Here is a 21,900-nt window from a genome sequence, read left to right on the forward strand (position 1 = left end):
TTTAAATAAATTAAACTGGTTTAAAATTATGAACCGGTTCTGAATTGGTTTTAAACCGAATTGAATTGATTAAACAGATTAACCACTTTTTGTTAAAGTGGTTTTTAAAAACTGCATTGAACCATTAATATGGTTCGGTTCAATTTAATTCATGAACCACGAACACCCCTAGTCATAACCATACCCACCTGGATATGATCCTGATGTGCAATGTGGATATCATGCTGGAACAATAGGGCATTCAACTGAGGACTACAATGCTTTCAAGGCTAAAGTGCAACAATTGATCGACAAAAGGTACATATCCTTTGCAGAAGGAAGCCTGTTGGTGCACGTTAATCTCTCGTCAGAAAGAGTTCAAAGATTTCATAGAGTATCTTTTAATGCCAGTAGTTCAGACAGGAAGACATCCTCAACACTGGCAATCATTGGACTGATTTGTTTCTATTTTTGCATTTGTAGTTTCTTTGTAGTTAAAAGTTGTTTGTGTTTAAACATTGTTGTTTTTAATGGTAATATTGATGAAGTAATGATGCATGTTTTGAATTAATTATCTCGCATTCGCTCATTTTTCTTCTCTTATATCAAAAACAAAAATACATCAGTGTTTCTCCCATTCACTTTTCTTTACCATAACTTTTGTTTTAGCAAAGATTTGAGGGAGGATGACGAAAATAAGATACCCATAATTGCTGACTATATGCTTTCGGATAAAATCCTGCTGATGATGTACATGCATTGTTTCAAATTCCCAAACACTGGAGAGATAAGGAGTTAATCCCTAGTCAACCATTTTGAGCCTAGAAATAAGTGTTTCTTTTGGATGAATAAACCCTTATGTTTAACCTAGGGAAGGGTAGCGTTTAGTTAATTTGACTACGCATTCAAATTTCAAGATGAAACATCCCGTTTGAGGATCAACCACATGATATTCTTCGCACACATCCTGAAGTGTAGAAGGAACCATGCAAAATCCGAAAGTTATGGCGTCTGTTCTTCAATGACCATTGACTTGGCAGTCACAACCTATCAAAAATAAAAATCAAAGAAAAACCCGCTAAGTCGAACACCCAAGAGGCTACTTAGGCAAAAATTAGGGCAGTCCCGATGGACTAAAAGCTTCAAAAGCAGTTCAGGCAAAAGTTAGGGATCAAGACAAAAAAATCAAAGGAGGTCACGAAAAAACCTCAACAAAACAAAACGAGATTCAGTGACCACCATATCCAAATCAAAAGATCACCAACATCCATAAAGAGCGAAATAAGTGACTGTCATTTCAAAAAGATCTTACACTACTGAAATCTCATAAGAGTAAGTGTGTGTCGAATTAATTGAACGTAGGATTGGAGATCATCATGAAGAAGGTGTGGGTTAAAATAAACTTCGAGCCTTATATCCTTTTGTTTCAATAACCATGAACCAAGCCATGTTACAACCCTCAAAAGACCTAATTGAGGTAGGGTTATTTTCGAAAGCATATTACAGCAAAGTTGTGTAAACTTACTCCTAAGGATTTACTAATATTCAACATCAATGTCATTATTCTCACTGTGTCTTTCACACTTTAAATTGCTAAATCAGCATTACATTTGGACTCATGGTCCACTCGTCACACACTATCACATCATTCCAATAAATGATTCTTTTTCAAAACTTGCATGAATATCGCATTAAAATTACCATTTAGAAGTGAACAATTTTAATTGCAATTCAGTACTCGACATCATTGAAATTTCAACAAAGAGCAACCAGTGGAACTTGACCATTCACCAGAATCAAGACTACCTCATAACCCACGAATCAGGTGCATGCCACCCAAAACATCAAGTTGATCATAGGAAAATTGCTCCAAGAATTGTTCAGTCTCCAACATCTGTTAATGTGCAAATCATTTCAAGAATCAGTTGATCCAGAGCAAATCATCTCAGGACTCTATTAACTAGGGGCAGATCACCTAGACGTTCTATTGGCCAGGGGCAGACCCCTTCAATATTCAGTTAGGGTGAGTTAAGTCGCTTCAACGCTCATACCGGGGCAAGCTACCTCAAGAGCACAGAAAAGTCAACCACTCCAAGAGTCGGTTAACCAAGGATAAATCCTTTCATGGATCAAAATTCTGGGGCAATCCATCTCCAAATTACGGTACAATTGCTTTCAAAATCCTTTCGAGGCAAACATTTTGCATAGACCCATCACATTGGGGCAAGATGAGCCATACAAGAGCGAGTCCTCTCCATGTTTTCAAGCAGTTCAAGCAAAAGCTTTTTTCGCAAGTCAGCAAATGCAAAGTTCAAGATAAGTGTCGGGAAATTATGCTACCACCCCATAAAATAACCTTTTGACAGATAGAAGCCTTTCTGGAAAGAACCTTATCTTCCAATACCCGCGCAGGGGTAATTTGGAAACCTGAAAATCATTGCATAAAGCATCCTCATGCATTAGTCATGTCGCTTTGCTCTGACGTAAAACCATGCATATCATAAAATTCATCGAGTCTAACCCCATAACATGAACCTGGCATCAAAAAGCCTTGAAACACAAAATCTGACACCAAAGCCCAACATCGCCTGGCCATTTCAAAGTCCAATTCTCGTCTGGCAATTTATTTCAAAGTCCAGTTCCTGTCTGGCAACTTATTTCAAAAGCCCAGTTCCCGTCTGGAAAACCTTTTTCAAAAAAACCAGTTCCCGTCTGGCAATTTATTTCAAAGCCTAGTTCCCATCTGGCAATTTATTTCAAAGTCCAGTTCTCGTCTGGCAACTTATTCCAAAGTCTAGTTCTCGTCTGGCAAACTATATCAAAAATCAGTTCTTGTACGACAAATCATTTGCCAAATACTAGTTCTCGTCTGGTAAATTATCTCTTAATACCAGTTCTCGTCTGGTAGGTCACCTATTTCGATACCAGTTCTCGTCTAGTAGTCAATTATTTTCACCAGTTCTCGTCTGGTAGCCTACTTTAAAAATCAGTTCCTGTCTGACAAATAAAAAATTCAGTCTCGTCTGACATTTCAATTATTTTCACCAGTTCGCGTCTAGTAACATATCCTTCAAGTCTGCCTCATCTGGAAGTTCAATCCTTTTCACCAGTTCTCATCTGGCAGTTTCTATTTAAAGTCCGATCTCATTGGCAATCAAGAATAAAACCCTACAAAAGCACAATTACCTAGTTGCATTCCCACATGCTTCACATGCATCATTTCATGCATAATTTTCCCACCAAACAGGAAGATTCATCAAACACGGTCATATCAATCATCAACATACCCATGCATAACACTCACACAAAATGGGAACTTCAACAAAATAAAAATCATTCGCATTCATACATGCACAGCCAAATATCCCTAGCAATTGCATACTTGCATGCATCTCATGCATCATCCCATGCATGGTATTCCCACCTAAAGTGGAACATCATATAAAAATCAAATGTAAAATATCAGGATCCAAGGTCATTCATGTGTATCTTGGACATTTCTCATTTCCAAATGAAGTTATTACCCTGCATATGCTCATGGGATTATTTCTCAGCAAATCATTTTTTAACTTTATGATTAATAATGATATTCCCGACATTTTTCTTTACAATCATTGCTCCCCAAAGCAGAGGTTACCCTAAAAAGCCTCTTATGAGCTTTTCCCCTGCAGAGCATTTCTAGTAAATCTCCCTCAAAAGGAGTCCTTTCTTAAAAAAATTCCCCAACAGACGAATATTCGAGATACTGCTTCATTTATCTGAAGAATCTCATTTCTCTGTTTGAGATACTGCTCTAATATCCTCGGAGAGTCTTAGATTCAATTAAGGTATTTTTCCCTTGCTGGAACATCTTAATTCTATCATATAAGATGCTGCTTCGACCCGATACAGAGAATCTCACTTTTACTGTTTGAGATGTTGCTTCATCAATATGAAGAGTCTCATTTCATATTTTTTTAGAGATACTGCTCTAATATCCTTGGAGAGTCTTAGATTCAATTTAGGTATTTTTCCCTTGCTGGAACATCTTAATTCTATCATATAAGATGTTGCTTCAACCCGATACAAAGAATCTCACTTTTACTGTTTGAGATGCTGCTTCATCAATATGAAGAGTCTCATTTCAGATTTTTTAGAGATACTGCTCTAAGTATCCTCAGAGAGTCTTGGATTCAATTCAGGTATTTTTCCCTTACTGGAATATCTTAACTCTATCAGATAAGATGTTGTTTCGACTCGATACAGAGAATCTCATTTTTACTGTTCGAGATGCTGCTTCATCAAAATGAAGAGTCTCATTTCAGATTTTTTTAGAGATATTTCTCTAATATCCTCGGAGAGTCTTAGATTCAATTAAGATATCTTTCCCTTGCTGGAACATCTTAATTCTATCATATAAGATGCTGCTTCGACTCGATACAGAGAATCTCATATTTATCTGTTTGAGAGACTACTTCATTTATCTGAAGAATCTCATTTATCTGTTTGAGATACTGCTTCATTTATCTGAAGAATCTCATTTATCTGTTTGAGATACTGCTTCATTTATCCGAAAAATCTCATTTGTCTGTTTGAGATACTGCTTCATTCATTTGAAGAATCTCATTTGTTTCCAAGATACTGCACTAGTATCCTCGGAGAATCTTAGATATGATTGAGGTATCATTCCCTTGTTGGAATATCTCGATTATATCATGTAAGAAACTGCTTCGTTGATCCCCAGAGAATATCGTATTTTCTGTTCAAGACAATATTCTGCTAATTTTCAGAAAGTCTTAGATACAGTTGAGATATCATTCTATTGTTGGAATATCTCGATCATACTATTCGGATAATTCCTAGAGAGTCTCGATTGTTTCATTTTACCTTCCGATAACCTTTTCTTACTGTATTTCTCACTGCATTTTCTTTCTGCATTTTTCCATTGCAATTCAAAGGACAAAATTCGGGTCTATTTGTATTTAATTATCTTCCACCATGAATGTACGAAGACTTTTGTCATTCACACCTTCTGGTTCAATATAATTAAATAGGGGCAGCTGTCATACCCCAATTTTGTCCGGGCATTTTAAATTTTCATAAATTCGATTTAATTTTTAGTTTACATCATATGTACAACATAACATGCACTTTATCATTAATAATACCTGAAATATCAGTCAGGATAAATTTATTGAAAATACAGACAAATCAGTTGAATCTTTCCTCAAGTACGGACAAAATCAGCAGATAAAAAGTTTCGAAATTAAAATTGCAGACGCCAGTATTATTAATCTACGGTTCATGTAGTTTAAACTGGTGTGCCCGTTATATTTTTCAGCGACTGTTTCGGTTGCATTTTGGCCCGCCTGAGCCTTTTAACCTGTGCAAATTTATTTCAGAATTTGAAGAAACGCTGTATTTTTTGAATAAGTATATTTTGTGTTGATCATTTTAGTGTGTCTGATTTAATTTTTCGAACAAATTCACATCCGACTTCTATTTATAATCAATCCTGTTATTTCTTTGTTTTAATGTCCAAATTAGAGATTTGTTTTATTATTATCATTTTCTAAATTAAATAACTGTCTAAGAATTTTTTTAATGAATATTTTTTAATAATAATAGAATTATTAATAAAAAGAAAAGGAATATAAAATTAAAAGAAAATTATTTTCCTCTTCTTCTAACACGTTACCTCACCAAAATCCTCTCAAAAGATCTCCTCTCCCTCACTAACGTGACAAAACAAAAGGAAAAAAGATTGAAGCTCACACACACATGTTTCCTCACCCACTCTATCTTTTCTCTCTCACCTCACGTTTCCCTCACTCTACACGCCACTTACACACATAACCCACTCACATATACATGCACTCTATCTTATCTCTCAGGACAAATGGCCATTATAAAGCGAAAAGAAAGGACAAAAAAAAAGAAATGGAAAAGAGGCCACTGTTCCTCTTCTTCATGCCCGAATCCATGCCGGAAGCACCACCCAAAAATCCCCACCTTCACGCTCACCTCTCCATTCACCTTTCTCAACTCACCGTGAAACCATTCCCGTGAACCACCCACCAACACCTTTCTGGCGACGCCGATAATCACCGTCCACGCACCTGGCCACCGCATTACAAAATCGCGACGGAAAATTCTATCTCACACTCACCAACTGGCGCAACCACCTTCGCCGGCAGCCACAACCAACATCGTTCAACAAACCTCCTTCACCGACAGATCTCCAAATTGACGGCTACCAACACTACAACTCTCTCGCCGACATCACTCCAAACCACATATCTAATCTCCACCGTGACCTCCTTCCACACACCAAAACGACGGACCCTTCATTCGACGACATCCCCACCGCCGAAACCCCACCGTCGTCCACGACGTTCCTTTGTTATTCCAAAATCACGCACCCACGCGAAATCAAATTTCACTCTTCGTCACTACCACCTTGAAACCCCGGCGAACACAAGGTCCACTTCGTCTCCGTCGCGCCTCACCCACGACACCGCCAATGTCACTCTGAACCTTGTCGCCTAGACTCTATTTCTTACCAGTTCTTTTAACAAACTCCAATTTTGTTTGATGAATATTTGTTGTTGTTAGAATTCTTAATAACTGAAGATCAAAGGAAAGGGTTGGAGTTAGTCATGGCTAACTTTAAAGTCATAACGACTTCAAGAGCTAAAGGAGAATAGCAGGAGAATCCAAAAGCAACACCGTCATCACTCCCGATAAAACTCTCGAAAGAAGAAATAATATGGCTAGAAAAGAGTGAGAGAGGTAAGATCCTGCAAAATTTCTTCATTTCATTTTCTGCAAATATTCTAATTCAAGGTACTTCTCTTTATTTTAATTGAAGTTTGAAAAGTCAAATCACATTCATTTCTAGTTTATACCTTATTATTTCTCTTACTTATTAATTTTGTTTCAATAAAGTGGTAACCGATACTTTTGAATTTACAATTAATATTTTGGTATTTTATCTCGCAAGCAATACACTATTTTGGTTTGTTGCTCAAACTTTACTGTATTTTTATGAATTGACATTTTACACAATTTTAATTACTGTGTCAATTGTACTATATTATAAAATATTTTAAAATGCACTCTTGATAGATATAAAGGTAGATGTGTGAAATCAATCAACGACTACCGAATTCTCGTGAACAATTCTACGGCGTTATCGAGCATTTTTTTTAGTTACTATTATGATTTAAGATTATGTATCCAGTTTTTTTTATATACACATTAGACTCATGAACATTTTATGCACTTCTCATATATTGTGAAGGACATTATTGTAAGTAACTTTGTAATATTGTAAATATATTGTTTGTTACCTCTTAAGTTCATTGTGTGAAATTAAATTAAAAAGTGTGGATTCGACACTTTCATGTTGTTGTACCGCTAAGACTTCAATACATTGATAGAATACTTTCACCGTGTTATGGCATTGCGTATGACATTAATCATGTTGTCATTTCGCGCAAACCGGTTCTTGAGCACATTGTGACTTGTTCAATACGATCATTTTTCAAATCAACATTGTCACTTTATTTCTAACTCTTTTAATTAAATTAGTTAATTCATTAAATTTTGATTAATTAATTAATTTTTGTTAATTAATTTTAATTAACTTAATTATTTGAGTCAATTAAATAATTTTGATAATTAACCTTAATTGATTTAATTAATCGATTTAATCGAATATTAATCAATTAACTTTGGTAATTAAAAATTGATCAATTTATTTTACTACCATTTCATCATCAAATCATTAAACCATTTAAAACACACTTCTTGATTCCAAGTCAAGCCCATTTCCATATCCTTGTAAGTCGATCGCTTTTAAGCATCGCCATCAACCTCACATAGCTAACTCTTGGGCTTTCTTACAATGAGGCCTATTCGGTTATTAATTAATCGAATAGAAGAACAATACACTAAAATAAAATTCATTTCATTCATAAACACAAAACTAAAACCTTGATCCGATATCGAGTATTTTCATTAAAAATTAAAAGAACGTATCCAATCTCCATCAAACAACATTTCATTTGGAAATGAAAAGGGGGATGGCTTTGAGTTTTCAATTCCTCTCCTCAATTATTTGAATATGAGTTCTCTTATTCGGTTGGTCAAATAGTCGTCACTTCCACCCACTTAAAAATAAATAAATCAAATTCTTTTATAATAAGAAACGAAAAGGGAGATGACTTTGAGTCTTCAATTTTTCTCCTCGATTATTTGAATACAAGCTCTCTTACTTGGTTAGTCAAATAATTGTCGTTCCTCTAAAAACTTCCAAACCTCGATTAAATCAAATTAGTAAGCTAAATGAAAAAGGAGTTGACTTTGAGTTTTCAACTTCACTCCTCAATTGGACGAATACGAGTTTTCTTACTCGGTCAGTCGAACAATTGTAATTTTTCGCCAAACATACAACTTAATCAAATCATTTCCTTAAAAAAAACTATACGAAAAAGGAGATGGTTTTGAGCTTTCAATTCCTCTTCTCAAATGCTTGGATATGAGTTGTCTTACTCAGTTATTCGAGTATTTGTCGTTCAGGCTAAAATACGTCAACCTTATACAACCTTATTTTCATAAATATTCAGATGAAACAGAAAGCGATCTAGAGTATTCTATTCCTCTTCCCGATTATTAGGATACGAGTTGTCTTACTCGATTATCCGAGTATTCGTCATCCGTTCGAAACACTTTAATTATTATCAAATCCTTTCTATAATTAAGAATGAAAAAGAAAGTGGTCTAGAGTCTTCTATTCCTTTTCCCGATTATTAGGATACGAGTTGTCTTACTCGATTATCCGAGTATTCGTCATCCATTCAAAACACCTTAATTATTATCAAATCATTTTTATAATTAAGGATGAAAAAAAGGGTGGTCTAGAGTCTTCTATTCTCTTTCCCGACTATTATGATATGAGTTGTCTTACTCAACTATCCGAGTAATCGTCATCCAACCAAAAACATCTCAACCAATCAAACAAAACGTCAAACATATTAATCCAACTTGTCACCCCCGTGTGACCGAAACTATTTTCAGAAAGAACACTGTTAATCCTTTCTAATGCGCATAACAAACTAGTGCTTAAGCCTCCGCCGAGAGAAGACAAGTCAACGTTTAGCCTTTAGAACGCGATCTAAACAGTTGTTCGGTAAAAGACACCAACCAATCGTAGTTCCCCGAACTACGAATGCTCTGACTTCCTTATTGCACCATAAGGATACGTAGGCAGGAGATTGATGTATCTTCGCGAGCACACTAATAAAAAACCTCCAATTTTCCCTTTCTGAGGTTCTCATCCATTTCTATATATTTATAAACCGAAGATAACAAACAAACATAATTTAACACTCAAATCGCAAAATCGAACTAAAAGGTTCCCGTTGAGTACAACGAACATGAGGGGTGCTAATATCTTCCCCTTGCATAATCAACTCTCGAACCCGAATATGGTTGCAAAGACCATTATTTTATTTTTCAAAGGTTTTATCGATATTTTCCTATTCCTTCATTGGGATAAATAAAGTTCGGTGGCGACTCTGTTCGAACATAATTTTTTCCGCGACCATCGCAAGGAATCGTATTTTTCGAGATGCGACACAACCGAAATTAAACCCTAACCCCTGAATCTTATCAGAATCCAAAACAAACAATAACATAAGTATAAATCAAACAAAACGAAGCGCAAATCAAACCTCACGCCTCAAATACCCTAACAAACTTCATTTCACTATCTTTCATACATTACAAGCATATATGCGGTGATTATCAAAGAGAAAAATAAAGTACTACAAGTAGTGAATCAAAACAAAAAAAATAGAGCTCAATGTCTACATAAATGGCTTCAACAATCATGTAATTGCTCTATTTTAATTATATCTCCTTCTTCTTCTCCTTATACATATGCTCTTAACTTGTACGCTCCTTTTTTTTCAACCTTATGTTCCTTCAAAAAACAACTTGCACTGAAGAAAGGATGGAGGGGCTCAAGCTCAGCTAGTCTAGAGCTTCGACTTAAAGCTCTAAGAAGGCTTGGGGATGAGAGCTTTACTGAAAGGTTTTTGAAGAAAAATTGGATGTCTGATGATTTGAACTTTGCTCAAGGTATTTTTTGTGCCTGCTCAGTGTATAGTTTAGGTAGTTATTTATAGAGTACGATTTAGGGTTAGGGTGAATGAATTGGTCCTTATGCAATAATCTTTCTGAAACTAGTCTGAGAAAATACTGCAAATATAACAGATTATGTTAGAACATGTTAATCAATAGTTTGTTAATTTCACTAAATAAAACTATTATCATGTATTTACTACCAAAACTATTTTTTGCCTTAGAACCAAATGTAATAGTTTTCTCCCAATACAAAGGCACGTCATCATCATTATCGTCAGATTCATAATTGTCATCTTTAGTATTCTTTGAATATTTTTCACTATCAGTGTCTGTGTTAATGTTTTCTGTGACATTATTTTGCTGCCAGACTATATGGATATGTGAGGAGTTTTTCCTCTCTCTTGGTTGCTCATCGTCTAAATGATGCAAAGATAGAAAAACCTAATGTCATTTATATTCATTCTTCAATGGATTCAATGGGTCCGATTATACAATAATGTACACGGCTCATTCAAGGTTACACCATTAGAAATATTTCAGTTTTACACTCAACATATACGTGACAATGTTAGGGTGGAGCTTTTCTGACTCTTTCTTGACCAAGTTATCATATTTAACTGAGCTTTACATTTACATCAGTTATAATACATTTGGTAAGCAGGTGAATTGCAAAAGTGTTGTCATCATTCATACATATAATACTTACACATTAACTTCTAAAAGTGATGTCATCATTCATCTACATAACGTTCACACGTGAACTTATTACTACATAATCAAAACACAACAACCATTATCAATTCTATTTCGTTCATGTTCACATGTGAACTTCTTACTATATAAATCCAAATACAACAACTTTGATCAATTATATCTCATTCATTTTATCTTAACACATACACAAATTATCATTTTTTATATACTATCTCATTATATGAAAATTTCATAACACTACTTCTTCAACTTTTTCTTTCAAAATATATAAATCACAAAATTCTTAACAAACAACAATTAGAAATAAGTTTGAAATTGTCATGATCAAGCGGTGTTCTTATTCATTCTACTCTCATACACACCTTCACAATTGTCAAAATATCCACACAAGTAAGTCTTCAACAATTTTCTTCGGTAAGTATTTTGACACACAAAAAATCAACACTCCTATCTTTAAGTTTGATCATTTTTTTCCTTTTTTTTTACAATTATATCTGAAAATTGATTTAGATTTTGTTAATATGTATCAAAATGATACGAACAAAACACGAATCTTCTTAAATAAAAAGACAACAATTATCCCCTTATAATCAGTGGTTGGAGTTCTATTGTCCAACACTATAATCTAATACTATAACCTCCCAGATAATGTTGTTGTTTAAGTAGGATATTATGATGACAATATTTTTGGAATGAAAGACTACAAAACAATATCATCTCAACAAAATTTATCATGTTATCACAATCGATGTTTCTTCCATTAAAACATTTTTTCATTTGATGTTACAATGACCCCTGTTAATATTGCTTTTTCGAAATTAGCTAACTTCTTATACTTTTCCCCCCATAAATATTGCTTTCATATTTTTTTTTTAAAATTGCATGTAGAGTTTGGAATAATATTAAGAGACTATGACTATCATTATCTTCTTCTTTATGGTGATAATGGTAAAAAAAAAACGGATTTAATTAAAATACACTGAGAGTGTAAAAAGATTTTACACCGTCAGTTAATCGTAGACGTTGGATATTGAAATAAATTTAACTTTTATTTTAAAAACCTATAAAATAATGCAAACGGATGATAGTGATGAATCAATAGTGTAAATCTTTTTACACTGACAGTGCATAATAATTAATCCCAAAAAAAACTGCTTATTTTATTAAATATCAGATATTTGTACAAAACAAAATTGACATTCGAATGAAATAACTTTTGTATATCAAATATATTGAGATGAATGGATAAAATTTGATTTAAAATTGATGTTAATTTAACTAAGTATCATGAATATAAAATTCATGATAAGTTATCATGTTATTTGACACTTCTTTCCAGAGTTAAACCAACTATTAATAAATTTTCACTTAACCTTTAAATAACCAATATTTAGTAGCTTGACTAACCAACATATATTATTACTGCTAATTAAAAATTGTTTTATTTCAAAACATATTTATATATTATTTTTTAAATCATTATTTTAAACAAAAATAATAAACATAATTATTTTTAATCCTAAAAGATCAATTACATAAAAATTATTTGTTCCTGCACTTAACATAATACAACGCCACTCCCATTACACAACTGAATATATCTATACTAAACTAATATGGTATGATATTAAAAAAGCGCAGAGACGCCGGATTACCTCCTAACCAGTACATATATATTTGTATTCACATAAGGTTAGAAAGGTGCATAGAATAACAAGGTTCCTTCCACTGATTTCCTAAAGATCTAAACCAAGTTTCCAATCGGAAATCAACTACATGGATTTAAAACCTCAGTATGTGTAGTAGACAAAAGTTGATAATCATTTTATCTACTTGTCAGGCCGGAAATATTGAGTAATATTAGAACCTCGTTTAACCACATGAGGTCGCTTACGAGGCCTAAGCCATGTTCGAAACTCATCCTGAATTTCGGGTGGTAATTCATCAATGATAGAGGGGTCAATCTCATCAATGTTATAACTCCAAGTTTGGCTTCTTTGAGGTATACAACCTATGCTATTTTTATCAACCTCTTCAGGTAGCATCTCAACTTGATTATTTGCTAAATAACTAGAACTGGCAGACGGAGATCCTGCAGTTTGGTGATAATAGGAATAAGAAATAGGAGTCTAAAAAACATAATAATGGAATGCAATGCAACAATGGTATTTTAACACCTTGAGCATTTGCAACATTCTTCTGCTCAAATGAAGACTGGGAACTATGGTAATTATTGAAGAATTTTGTAATTGAACAATTCCCCTGCCACAAATAAAAACTCAACATGTAAAAATCAATGGATCCTCGACTGATCATATACCAACAAAAGCTACAGTGATTTAACACTGTTTTGATTAAGAGAGAACCTCCAAACTGAATGATAGATATGACACTACCATCCTTTTCATTAAATAATAAAGGTTTCTAAAATGATGTTACAAATTAGAGGAGGCATAAAGGTATTCCCTGTTCTTAAAACTGAACCAGTTATTAAATTCTAACAACCAGTTTTCCTGTTTTTGATAAGCTCATGAAAAAATTGATGGACTGGTGAAATAACTAGTTTCCAGCTTACCCAACTCAGATGGTTAGCTGGTTCAGTTTATAGAACTAGGACTGGAGCAAAGATAAATAGTTTTGGTCAAGAAACAGTATTCGGAGCAGCAAACTATCCATCCTAGATCCTTGCTTTGCAGGATTGCAACCAATTTGAAGGTTTTTACGCTCAGGATTGCACTAAGAATCAGAAAACTATATAAACAGCAATTAAAATAGTGAGGCAATGCATACTTGAGGCTTCTTTCCTGCTGCCTTTTTCTTCTCTACTGCTTTCAAACTGTAGGCATCGGAAGCATGCCTAGGTTCTTTTGCGGGTATATCTCTACATGACTCAATTTGTGTCACCCTGTCTTCATTTCCTGAATTTAAAAGGCAGCATCGATCATGATTCATAACCTCAGAAGAAAACGAGATATAAACGGAAATAATGAGTTCAAACAAGCATGGCACAGTACCCGGGGGTGCCACAAGGGAGGATTCTTCAGTCAAGCCATCTACATTTTCCGATAAATTGCCCAACAGATCCTGCAAAATAGAAATCTCATGTTAGGCCTGTTTTCTGCTTAAAACCCTCTGCATATGGAGAACAAAAGCCATGGGTTTAAACTGCAATGCACATACATACATGTAGAATATCAACTTTACACTCATAAGAAATAACTAGCAAACTCTTGTTGAATTTATTTATAAAACAATTTTTCATACAGGTAAGTTTATATTTGAGCTCTAGTCTCTCAACTTAATAGCATTGAATTCCTGCATTATAAATGCATCACATTCTCAATGAATCTAATAGCAAGAGCTCACTTTTCTGAAAGTGTACTGTATATATGTTTCTATAAAATTCATTAAATTATGCATTAGTAATAATACAAAATACGACATTTGTGCCTGCTTTTACCATTGAAGAAAACACATGAAAGTTAGAAATCCGTTTTGAAGTGTGATAGAATACCAATATGCAAAGGATATTTCATAAGAAATTTTAGCTTTCAAATCTTATGATAATGTCAATAAACTACTTATTTGACTGTAGAAATATTTTTCTATATATGTTATGTACAACAAAATTACATATGTTTATGTTAAATATGACAGACGACATATACATCTTCCTTTAATATACCGGTTGATCTAGACAAGCATTTGAATGGTTCATTCCTGGGTCTTCTTCAAGATATTCAACTTGCATTTCATTAGGAATCACTTCCCAACAATTTTCACCTGCTTCAACATAGAGCCTCTATCAAATTAAAGTGGAATTAAAGAGAATGGATGATTTAATAATTAATGCAACTAGCGAGAATATGTAAAACCTGACGGTGAGGATGGTGCAACTTCGTCAATAACATTATCTACAGGTTGATTTGATGAAGAACCAGATGGTAATCGCTCAACGAAATATTTAGCAATCGAATGTGTCCCCTAGATAAAAATGAAGTTCAATATGTTAAATATATTAGATGACCCTAAAGCTGTGACTTGCTAATAAGTAACAGCCACCCAAATAAAAGAAAAGTAAAATTTCAAGGCTATGTTGACAAGTATAAACCAATTATTGAACACGTAGCTTTGAAATACTGAATGTGGATAGTATTATCTATTGTAATAGTATACCACATACTATAATTAATAATTGCTCATTTTAAATCTGGTGAGATTCCTATCTTTTTTTTAAGGCAATCCTATATCAAGAGCCACAATAGCAATCAAGTTAGTAATCCAAGAAGTTCAAACTTACAGATGGTATGGGGACAATCTTACTCGCAGAAACAGAAAGTGCTGTTATTCCCCAGTTGTTATTTTCACTGCTGTGAGTCTTAGAGTTGAAAATGCCCAAAAAATCACGTAATCCAGCGTGAAATAGAGTTAGGGCATCCTCTTGGATCTTTGTAGTCCCATATCTTAAAGGACAAGATTTAGAAGGGAACTTTTTATGTGAATCTAAATCCCCTCTCTGCAAGAAAATACAGGAATAAAATAGATGTAGAATAAAACCACTGATAAAGAGGACAAAAGAGAGCCTTGCCCAGAGATAGTGAAAAATGGACAAATTTATATGAGTGAAGAGAATTGTGCATAGATCAGTCACAGAATAATAGTCACCTTATATGCTCTAGCATGCAGAGTCAAGGTGTGCGCAATCCGTTTGTTTTGATCCATGTCAGAGTCAAGGCGTTCACTCAGCTCTTCACTCAGTTCGTTAAGCCAGTGCTGAACCTGAAGGGGGGAAGCAGAGAAATATGATGGTATGGACATGCTCGTAAAACTGAACAAAAAATACTAAAATAAGTAATGAATTGCAATCCTTGAAAGCTAGGCCACACAAACATCAACATAAAAAACAACAATATTTATAGGAAAAAATATACGATCCAAGAGCATTGAGAGAAAAAGCATCACAAGTTTTCATCAATGATAAGTGCTGCTGAAAGCAGCAGCAGCAAAAACAAAGTGCAAGAAGTTTCCATCAGCTCAGATGACAATTCTTACAGATGCAAATGTCTTCAAAGCTTGAGGCCCAGGAAATGTCTTTCCAGAACCATGGCTCTTGGGAAGTAGTCGCTCCTCAACTTCTTCCCCGCTGATTCCTCTCGCAATATTCCACAGCCAAGTACTGCAATACTGTAAAAGTTAAATCAGGTATAACATGCCAACAGATTGCTATGCAGACAATCGAATGGACAGTCATGAGTAACTAAACCGCAAGGTGAACTACAAAAGATTTCACTGAAGGAAACCCCAAAATCACTTGTATGCATAATTACGAATTGGTAAAAAAAGTAGTCATCCTGTCAAGGTAATACACGCAGCGCAAGATTAGAAGTGATTAAAAAGTCACTGCTAAAACATGAGATCGCAAAAATAAAATCAGGATAGATGGCCCAACTATATTCCTGTAGTATAGTATGTTAAAAGATAAATAATTACCCAGTATTGATCCCATAATGTTGCTGTAGCTTCTCCTCTGAAAATTGAAGCAGATCACCAACAGTGTTGATACCAAGGTCACTTTGTAAGGAAGTCCCCAGCTTTCCCCCAAGCTGTTTCCTGAAAGCCAAGTTTTCTTCAATATCATGTTTTATAATCTAAACAATTGTAACCTTCGAAATTTAAAAACGGTTAAAACAATTGGAAAAAGTATACTCATGTGATGCACAAACTTCAAAATAATGTAAACTCTGACATGACATTTAAATCTGAGTAAAATAAGTGACAACATCCTTCCAATAATAACATTTGTTCATTACATTTTCTTAATGGGAAAAGACTCGAGCAACCCTTCAACAGATGAATGTGGAACAACTGTTTGTTGTGCAGGTTTGTTCATAGCACTAGCAAGTTTAGCCAGCATCTGAAAAAGCACCAGGCATATGTTATTGGCCATTACAATTTTACAAACATCAAGGAAACGTCCTAAGAAAGTTGTAAGAAACTTGGGATGTAAATGCAAACACGCCAATGCTGCTTCTTACCTTATTATGAGCAATACCAGCAGAGCATGTGAACTCCGTCTCTTTCAAAACCTGCATTCTGAGGTCAGCAACAATGAAGGCCCCACAAGCTAATAGCTTTTCTTGATAGCTAGCATCGCTCCTACAAAGCCACTTTCTAACTTCTTCTTTAGCATCAACTCCATCCTGAATAAAAAAACAATTTAAATACTACTCAATACTCTATCCATGCCCCTTGATCTTATTTGGCAAGAGAAATTAAAGGTGTGGTAAGCTAATGAAGAGTATCACAGCATTATAATAAAAATTATAGCCTAAGAACTGGAATATACTGACAAGTGATCATTCTCTAACATTATGTTATGCCCCATCCAGTGAGCCAAAAAGACTAAAAAGTGAACTCTAGCTACTTAAGCTGAAATCATAATGAATCTAATTACATTATGCTTCATAAAAAATTCAAAACACTCGCTGTTACTGGTACGAATTTTTCATAACTCACGGTTTCATTGAGTTGTTACTTTATATGTATATTTTTATTTATTTATTTTGTTTTTGTTGTACCACACAATAAACTTCAGATTCAAATTGGTTGAACTTGTGAACCAAGAAGCGTTCATTTTTTTCAGTACGTTCATTAATCTGGTTTTCAGTATTCGATGTAAAGCAAAGCAAAGACCCACCCACTAAATCAAACATTTATTTTAAATTTTTAACAAAAATAGACTAAGATGAAGACAACCTACAAAACATACTAGCAAACAACTACATGTATTTCAGTATTGAAATTAAAAATCACATAAATGCAAGACCTCTAAGCATAGCCTCGGACCTTAACTTGAAGCCCCAAAACATGTGACTTGATAACTTCCTCCTCAACATGCTCCATACTTTCCGGAGGAGTTTCCATTAACATAGTTTGAGCAGCATCAGTGAGGTCAAGATACACCTCATCAATTGAAGCTCTCTCACATCGACCCTTCCGCGAAAGAATTGTAACAACCTTACAAAATTAAAAACTCGCCATAATTTAACATATGCGAATGACTACTAAACATAATCAAATAAAAATAGTGTAATATACTACTCGTGATAATAAATGAAATACCTCAGAACCAGCATTCCTATATGTGTTGAGATTAGCTTTACCGCGTGCTACCGGGACTTGAACCAATTGAATTTCCGGACAGGCTTCCTTTGCTTCATCGCCACGCATTGAACTGAAAACGAACAAACATGTGTGTGTATTCATGAGAATAGACATTCATTTTGGTTCTACAGTCTCAAGAGAATTTACCGTTTGACTCCACATTTGCGAGCTTCATAGCTAACAGCGATCAAGCCTCCGCCTTTGTAGGAGTTGTACTGTACGACTGCAGTAGGCAAGCCCCTTAAACATGGCTGCTTCCTCTGTTCCACTGCAAAAGTAACATAAAATTATATTAAATTGGGGAAATGGAAAGTTGCAGAAGCAGAAACTAGCGATTATGGAACCCTAGGAATCAAATAAGGCAAATAACAGGGAGAGAGAAGAGGAACCTTGGACGTAAAAGCAATCCATGTCTACGTGAGCAATGACTCTTCCATCACAAGTCTCTCGTCTCGCCACAGGCATCGTCCCTTCGCTACTCTACTCACTTCTTTTCTTTTTTTCCCTCCAAATCCGTTTCCCTCTTTCTTTCTTCTACATACTCCTGTTTTTCTATGATAATTTCACCTTGATTTTTGGTGTTAACTACCGAGCCTGTTTATATTTATTACTATAAACCTAGTTTTTTTCATAATTCACTTCAACTATTAATCTATTAAAACGAAATTGATACATTTCACTTCCACAAAATTACACTAACAAAATGGCACTTGTGTAATCAACTAAGGCTAACATTTAATCATCCTCATCTCCTATTAGTTAATCTCATGTGTACATTTTGACACCAAAAAAAATCTCTTTCTAAGTTGACATGTGGTAACATTTTTCACTAACACTTACTCTACTCCTCATTTTCCCTCTTTTCATTTTTTCACTCAAACACAACTTAAAGTCTCTCTCATGTTCTCTCTCTTTCACATAGTCAAACTGACACTTTTTTTTTCTTTTCTGCAGCGCCTCTTTTTTGAAATAAAATACCCACTTTATCCCACTTTAAAAAAAAATTCTCAATCTGCCCCTTTCTTTTTATTGGGTTCGTCCAATGGTTGGACGAGGGCATGAAGGTCCATTTTGCCGTGTGTGGGCTCGGTCAATCAATGACCGAGGGTATGAAGGAGTTTTTTTTATTTTTTAATATTTTAAATACTTTATTAAATAGTTTTCTAATTATTATTAAATAGTTTTTTAATTAATTCTATATTTAATTAATATAATTGATTTTTTTTAAAATAATAATAATAATTTTATAAAAATATTTAAAATAAAATGTAAATAATAATAAAAAAAATTGATATTGTTTTTTTTAAATATTAATAATAAAAATGATTATTTTTTAGAATATTAATAATAGAAATAATTTGTTTTTTTAAGAATTACAATGGAAGAAATATATTTTATTGATATAATGGAAGCAATACATTTTATTTATAGTGACCGCCTGTTCCACATCTTGTGCCAACTTTTTTGCGTTTTCCCTTGCCCAAGTCTTCTTGTCTTTGTCTTGCGGGAGACGGAGATGAGTCGGAAGACAATGCGTCAAGGGCGTCTTGTTGTTGTTGTTGTTGACTTTGATGTTGTTGTGATGTGTTTGGAGGCATATCCATACCGTCGAGTTCTTGAACGCCAAAAGAAGGCATACTCATTAAATGGTCATCGGTGAGGTCAAAGTTGGGTAGTGAATGTGTGGCTTGTGTGTAGGTTTCGGGTTGGGTGTGTTGGATAGGAGGATAATAGACATCATCAGGGTTGTATGTGGGAGTGGGATGTGCGAATGTGGTGTTAGAAGGTTGGGGTTGAGAATAAGGGTTTGAGTATTCAAAGTTGGGTTGAGGAATTGGAGTGTATTGTATGGGTGGGCGTATGTTGGTTTGTTGTTGATATTGTTGGTTGTAATACAGTAATAGTAGTTTGTTTGAGGGAATGGAGTGTGGGGATTATGGTGTTGGGTTGAGGTGGAATAGATGGTGTGTTGTTGTGTGGTATGGGTGTGTTGGTATGTTTGTTGAGTTGAGGATGATGGTTGGTTATGTTGTTGTGGGGGTGATGTTGTTTGTTGGGTTGAAGAAGCTACACGTTGACGGGGATCATTCAAAAACTGTGTCGGAGCAACATGCATAAAAGGAATTGATAGAAACCAATTCATGTATTCTCTACCTAGCTTAGACTCACCAATTACCGAGTTTCCTTGTAACACCAAATGCCTTCTTCTTTTCCATTCTTTCAGCTCTTCTTTATTTAAATCTTGCCAATGTGTGTCCCAAGCTTGGACCATAGTCATGTTATGGTGTTCACTTAGACATCTTGGCTGAGACGGTATTTGTTGTTCAAATCCAAATTGGAGTTTGACTCGATCCGTCTGATGCATCTCAACGGTAAAGAAACATATCATATATGTTGTTGCACTCCAGACTCGGCTGTCATTATAATCAGGCACTGGATATTGTATGTACGGCCTCCAAATAAACTGTTAAAAGAAATATAACTATTAGAATGTATAAAATAAATTTAAATAAGTTTAATATTATAATTAATCATTCTTACATCGTTTTCTTCCATGTGTTCTATTGCAACACGGTACCCTCGTAGATGATGACGAGGATTATTTCCATAATTCATACCTCGTTTGCACCATCTTGCATATTAAAAAAAACGTTAAAGTGACGTATAAATAAATTTGATAAATATAAATTGCATTTAAATGAAAATCGTTACCTTAATGCATAAGGATGTGATGGAACCTCGTTACTAACCGGGGCTAACAAGGGTATGCGTGTGAATGCCCATACAAAGGCATGGCAACATAACCCATACTCGCGGGTACCAACCCGAACCCGCCCCGAAGTTGACGGGGAAAATCCGATTTGACTGGGTTTGGGTTCGGGTTTGGGTTTTCCCCGATTTTAAAATATGGGGATGGGTTGGATAATGGGGACACTAGTACCCACCCCGAACCCGCCCCGTTTATTTCATTATGTACATTATTATTTATTTTTGAATATTTAGAGTATTAAATATGTGGTCAATGTTTTGATATTTTAATTTGAATTTATTATTTAAAATATTTGAAATGTATGTATGGAATTTTTTTAGATTGTTTTATTTTATTATTTGTAATGTAATTTTATTTTGGAAAAATAAATATTTCTATTTAAAAAATTGATTTCACTAAATGAATGATGGCGGGGCGGGGATACCCGAACCCATTTGGGACGGGTTTGGGTTTTGATTTTCTATCCCCGTTTGGGTTTGGGGCGGGGAATGAGGATTGTTTGGGGGTTTGGGTTTAGGTTTGGGGGAGGTAAAAATCGTCCCCGACCCGCCCCGTTGCCATGCCTACTTGATACAATTAGTAATACAACACATCCTCCTATGCTTTTGACTCCTTTATGGGTCGCCTTGCACATATGTCTATATAGTGTCGCTAAACAAGCAGAACCCCAACTGTATGTATTACATTTTTCAAGGTCCCCTACTAAAGGTAACCAAGAAGAATGCAACAAATTGTGACTCTTATCTGACATTAAAAAAGTAGCAATTAAAAGTAAAATATAAATTTTTGCATGTAGAATATTTTTTGCCTCGGACGGGTTAGGGTTATTTTTGAGTTGCGTTAATACTGCTTCTAACCAAACAATTTTGACAGAAGCCCCATTTTTATCCGAAGTTGTTGGTTCGATGCCCAAATTTTCCATGTAAACATCATTGGTTACATTTGTTGGGTCATTAACAGCTTTACCATGGATTCGGAGACCGAATAACATACTCACATCCTCTAGTGTAATAGTATATTCACCTGTTGGTAAATGAAATGTATGTGTCTCCGGTCTCCATCTCTCTAACAATGCCACAATTAGTTTAGAGTTTACTTTTAGACTTGCAATCTTGGCCACATTTGCAAAACCTGCTAGCTCC

The 21,900-nt window shown here is 34.6% G+C and overlaps 1 protein-coding gene across 1 annotated transcript; it reads right to left on the reverse strand.

Moving 5' to 3' along the window:
- Positions 1–12,322: 12,322 nt before the first annotated feature.
- On the reverse strand, positions 12,323–18,734 carry LOC127108306 (DNA polymerase eta). The gene is made up of 16 exons (XM_051045771.1): positions 18,378–18,734; positions 18,136–18,256; positions 17,947–18,058; positions 17,671–17,841; positions 16,860–17,024; positions 16,635–16,738; positions 16,315–16,434; positions 15,877–16,000; positions 15,490–15,603; positions 15,125–15,340; positions 14,700–14,808; positions 14,510–14,607; positions 13,839–13,908; positions 13,615–13,742; positions 13,002–13,086; positions 12,323–12,916 (listed from the first exon to the last, which is right to left on the reverse strand). Exons 1-16 carry the CDS (start codon positions 18,451–18,453, stop codon positions 12,654–12,656), a joined length of 2,076 nt encoding a protein of 691 aa, XP_050901728.1. The 5' UTR covers positions 18,454–18,734; the 3' UTR covers positions 12,323–12,653.
- Positions 18,735–21,900: the final 3,166 nt, after the last annotated feature.

The sequence above is a fragment of the Lathyrus oleraceus genome, chromosome 7, assembly GCF_024323335.1.
Source record: "Lathyrus oleraceus cultivar Zhongwan6 chromosome 7, CAAS_Psat_ZW6_1.0, whole genome shotgun sequence".
Lineage (NCBI taxonomy): Eukaryota > Viridiplantae > Streptophyta > Magnoliopsida > Fabales > Fabaceae > Lathyrus > Lathyrus oleraceus.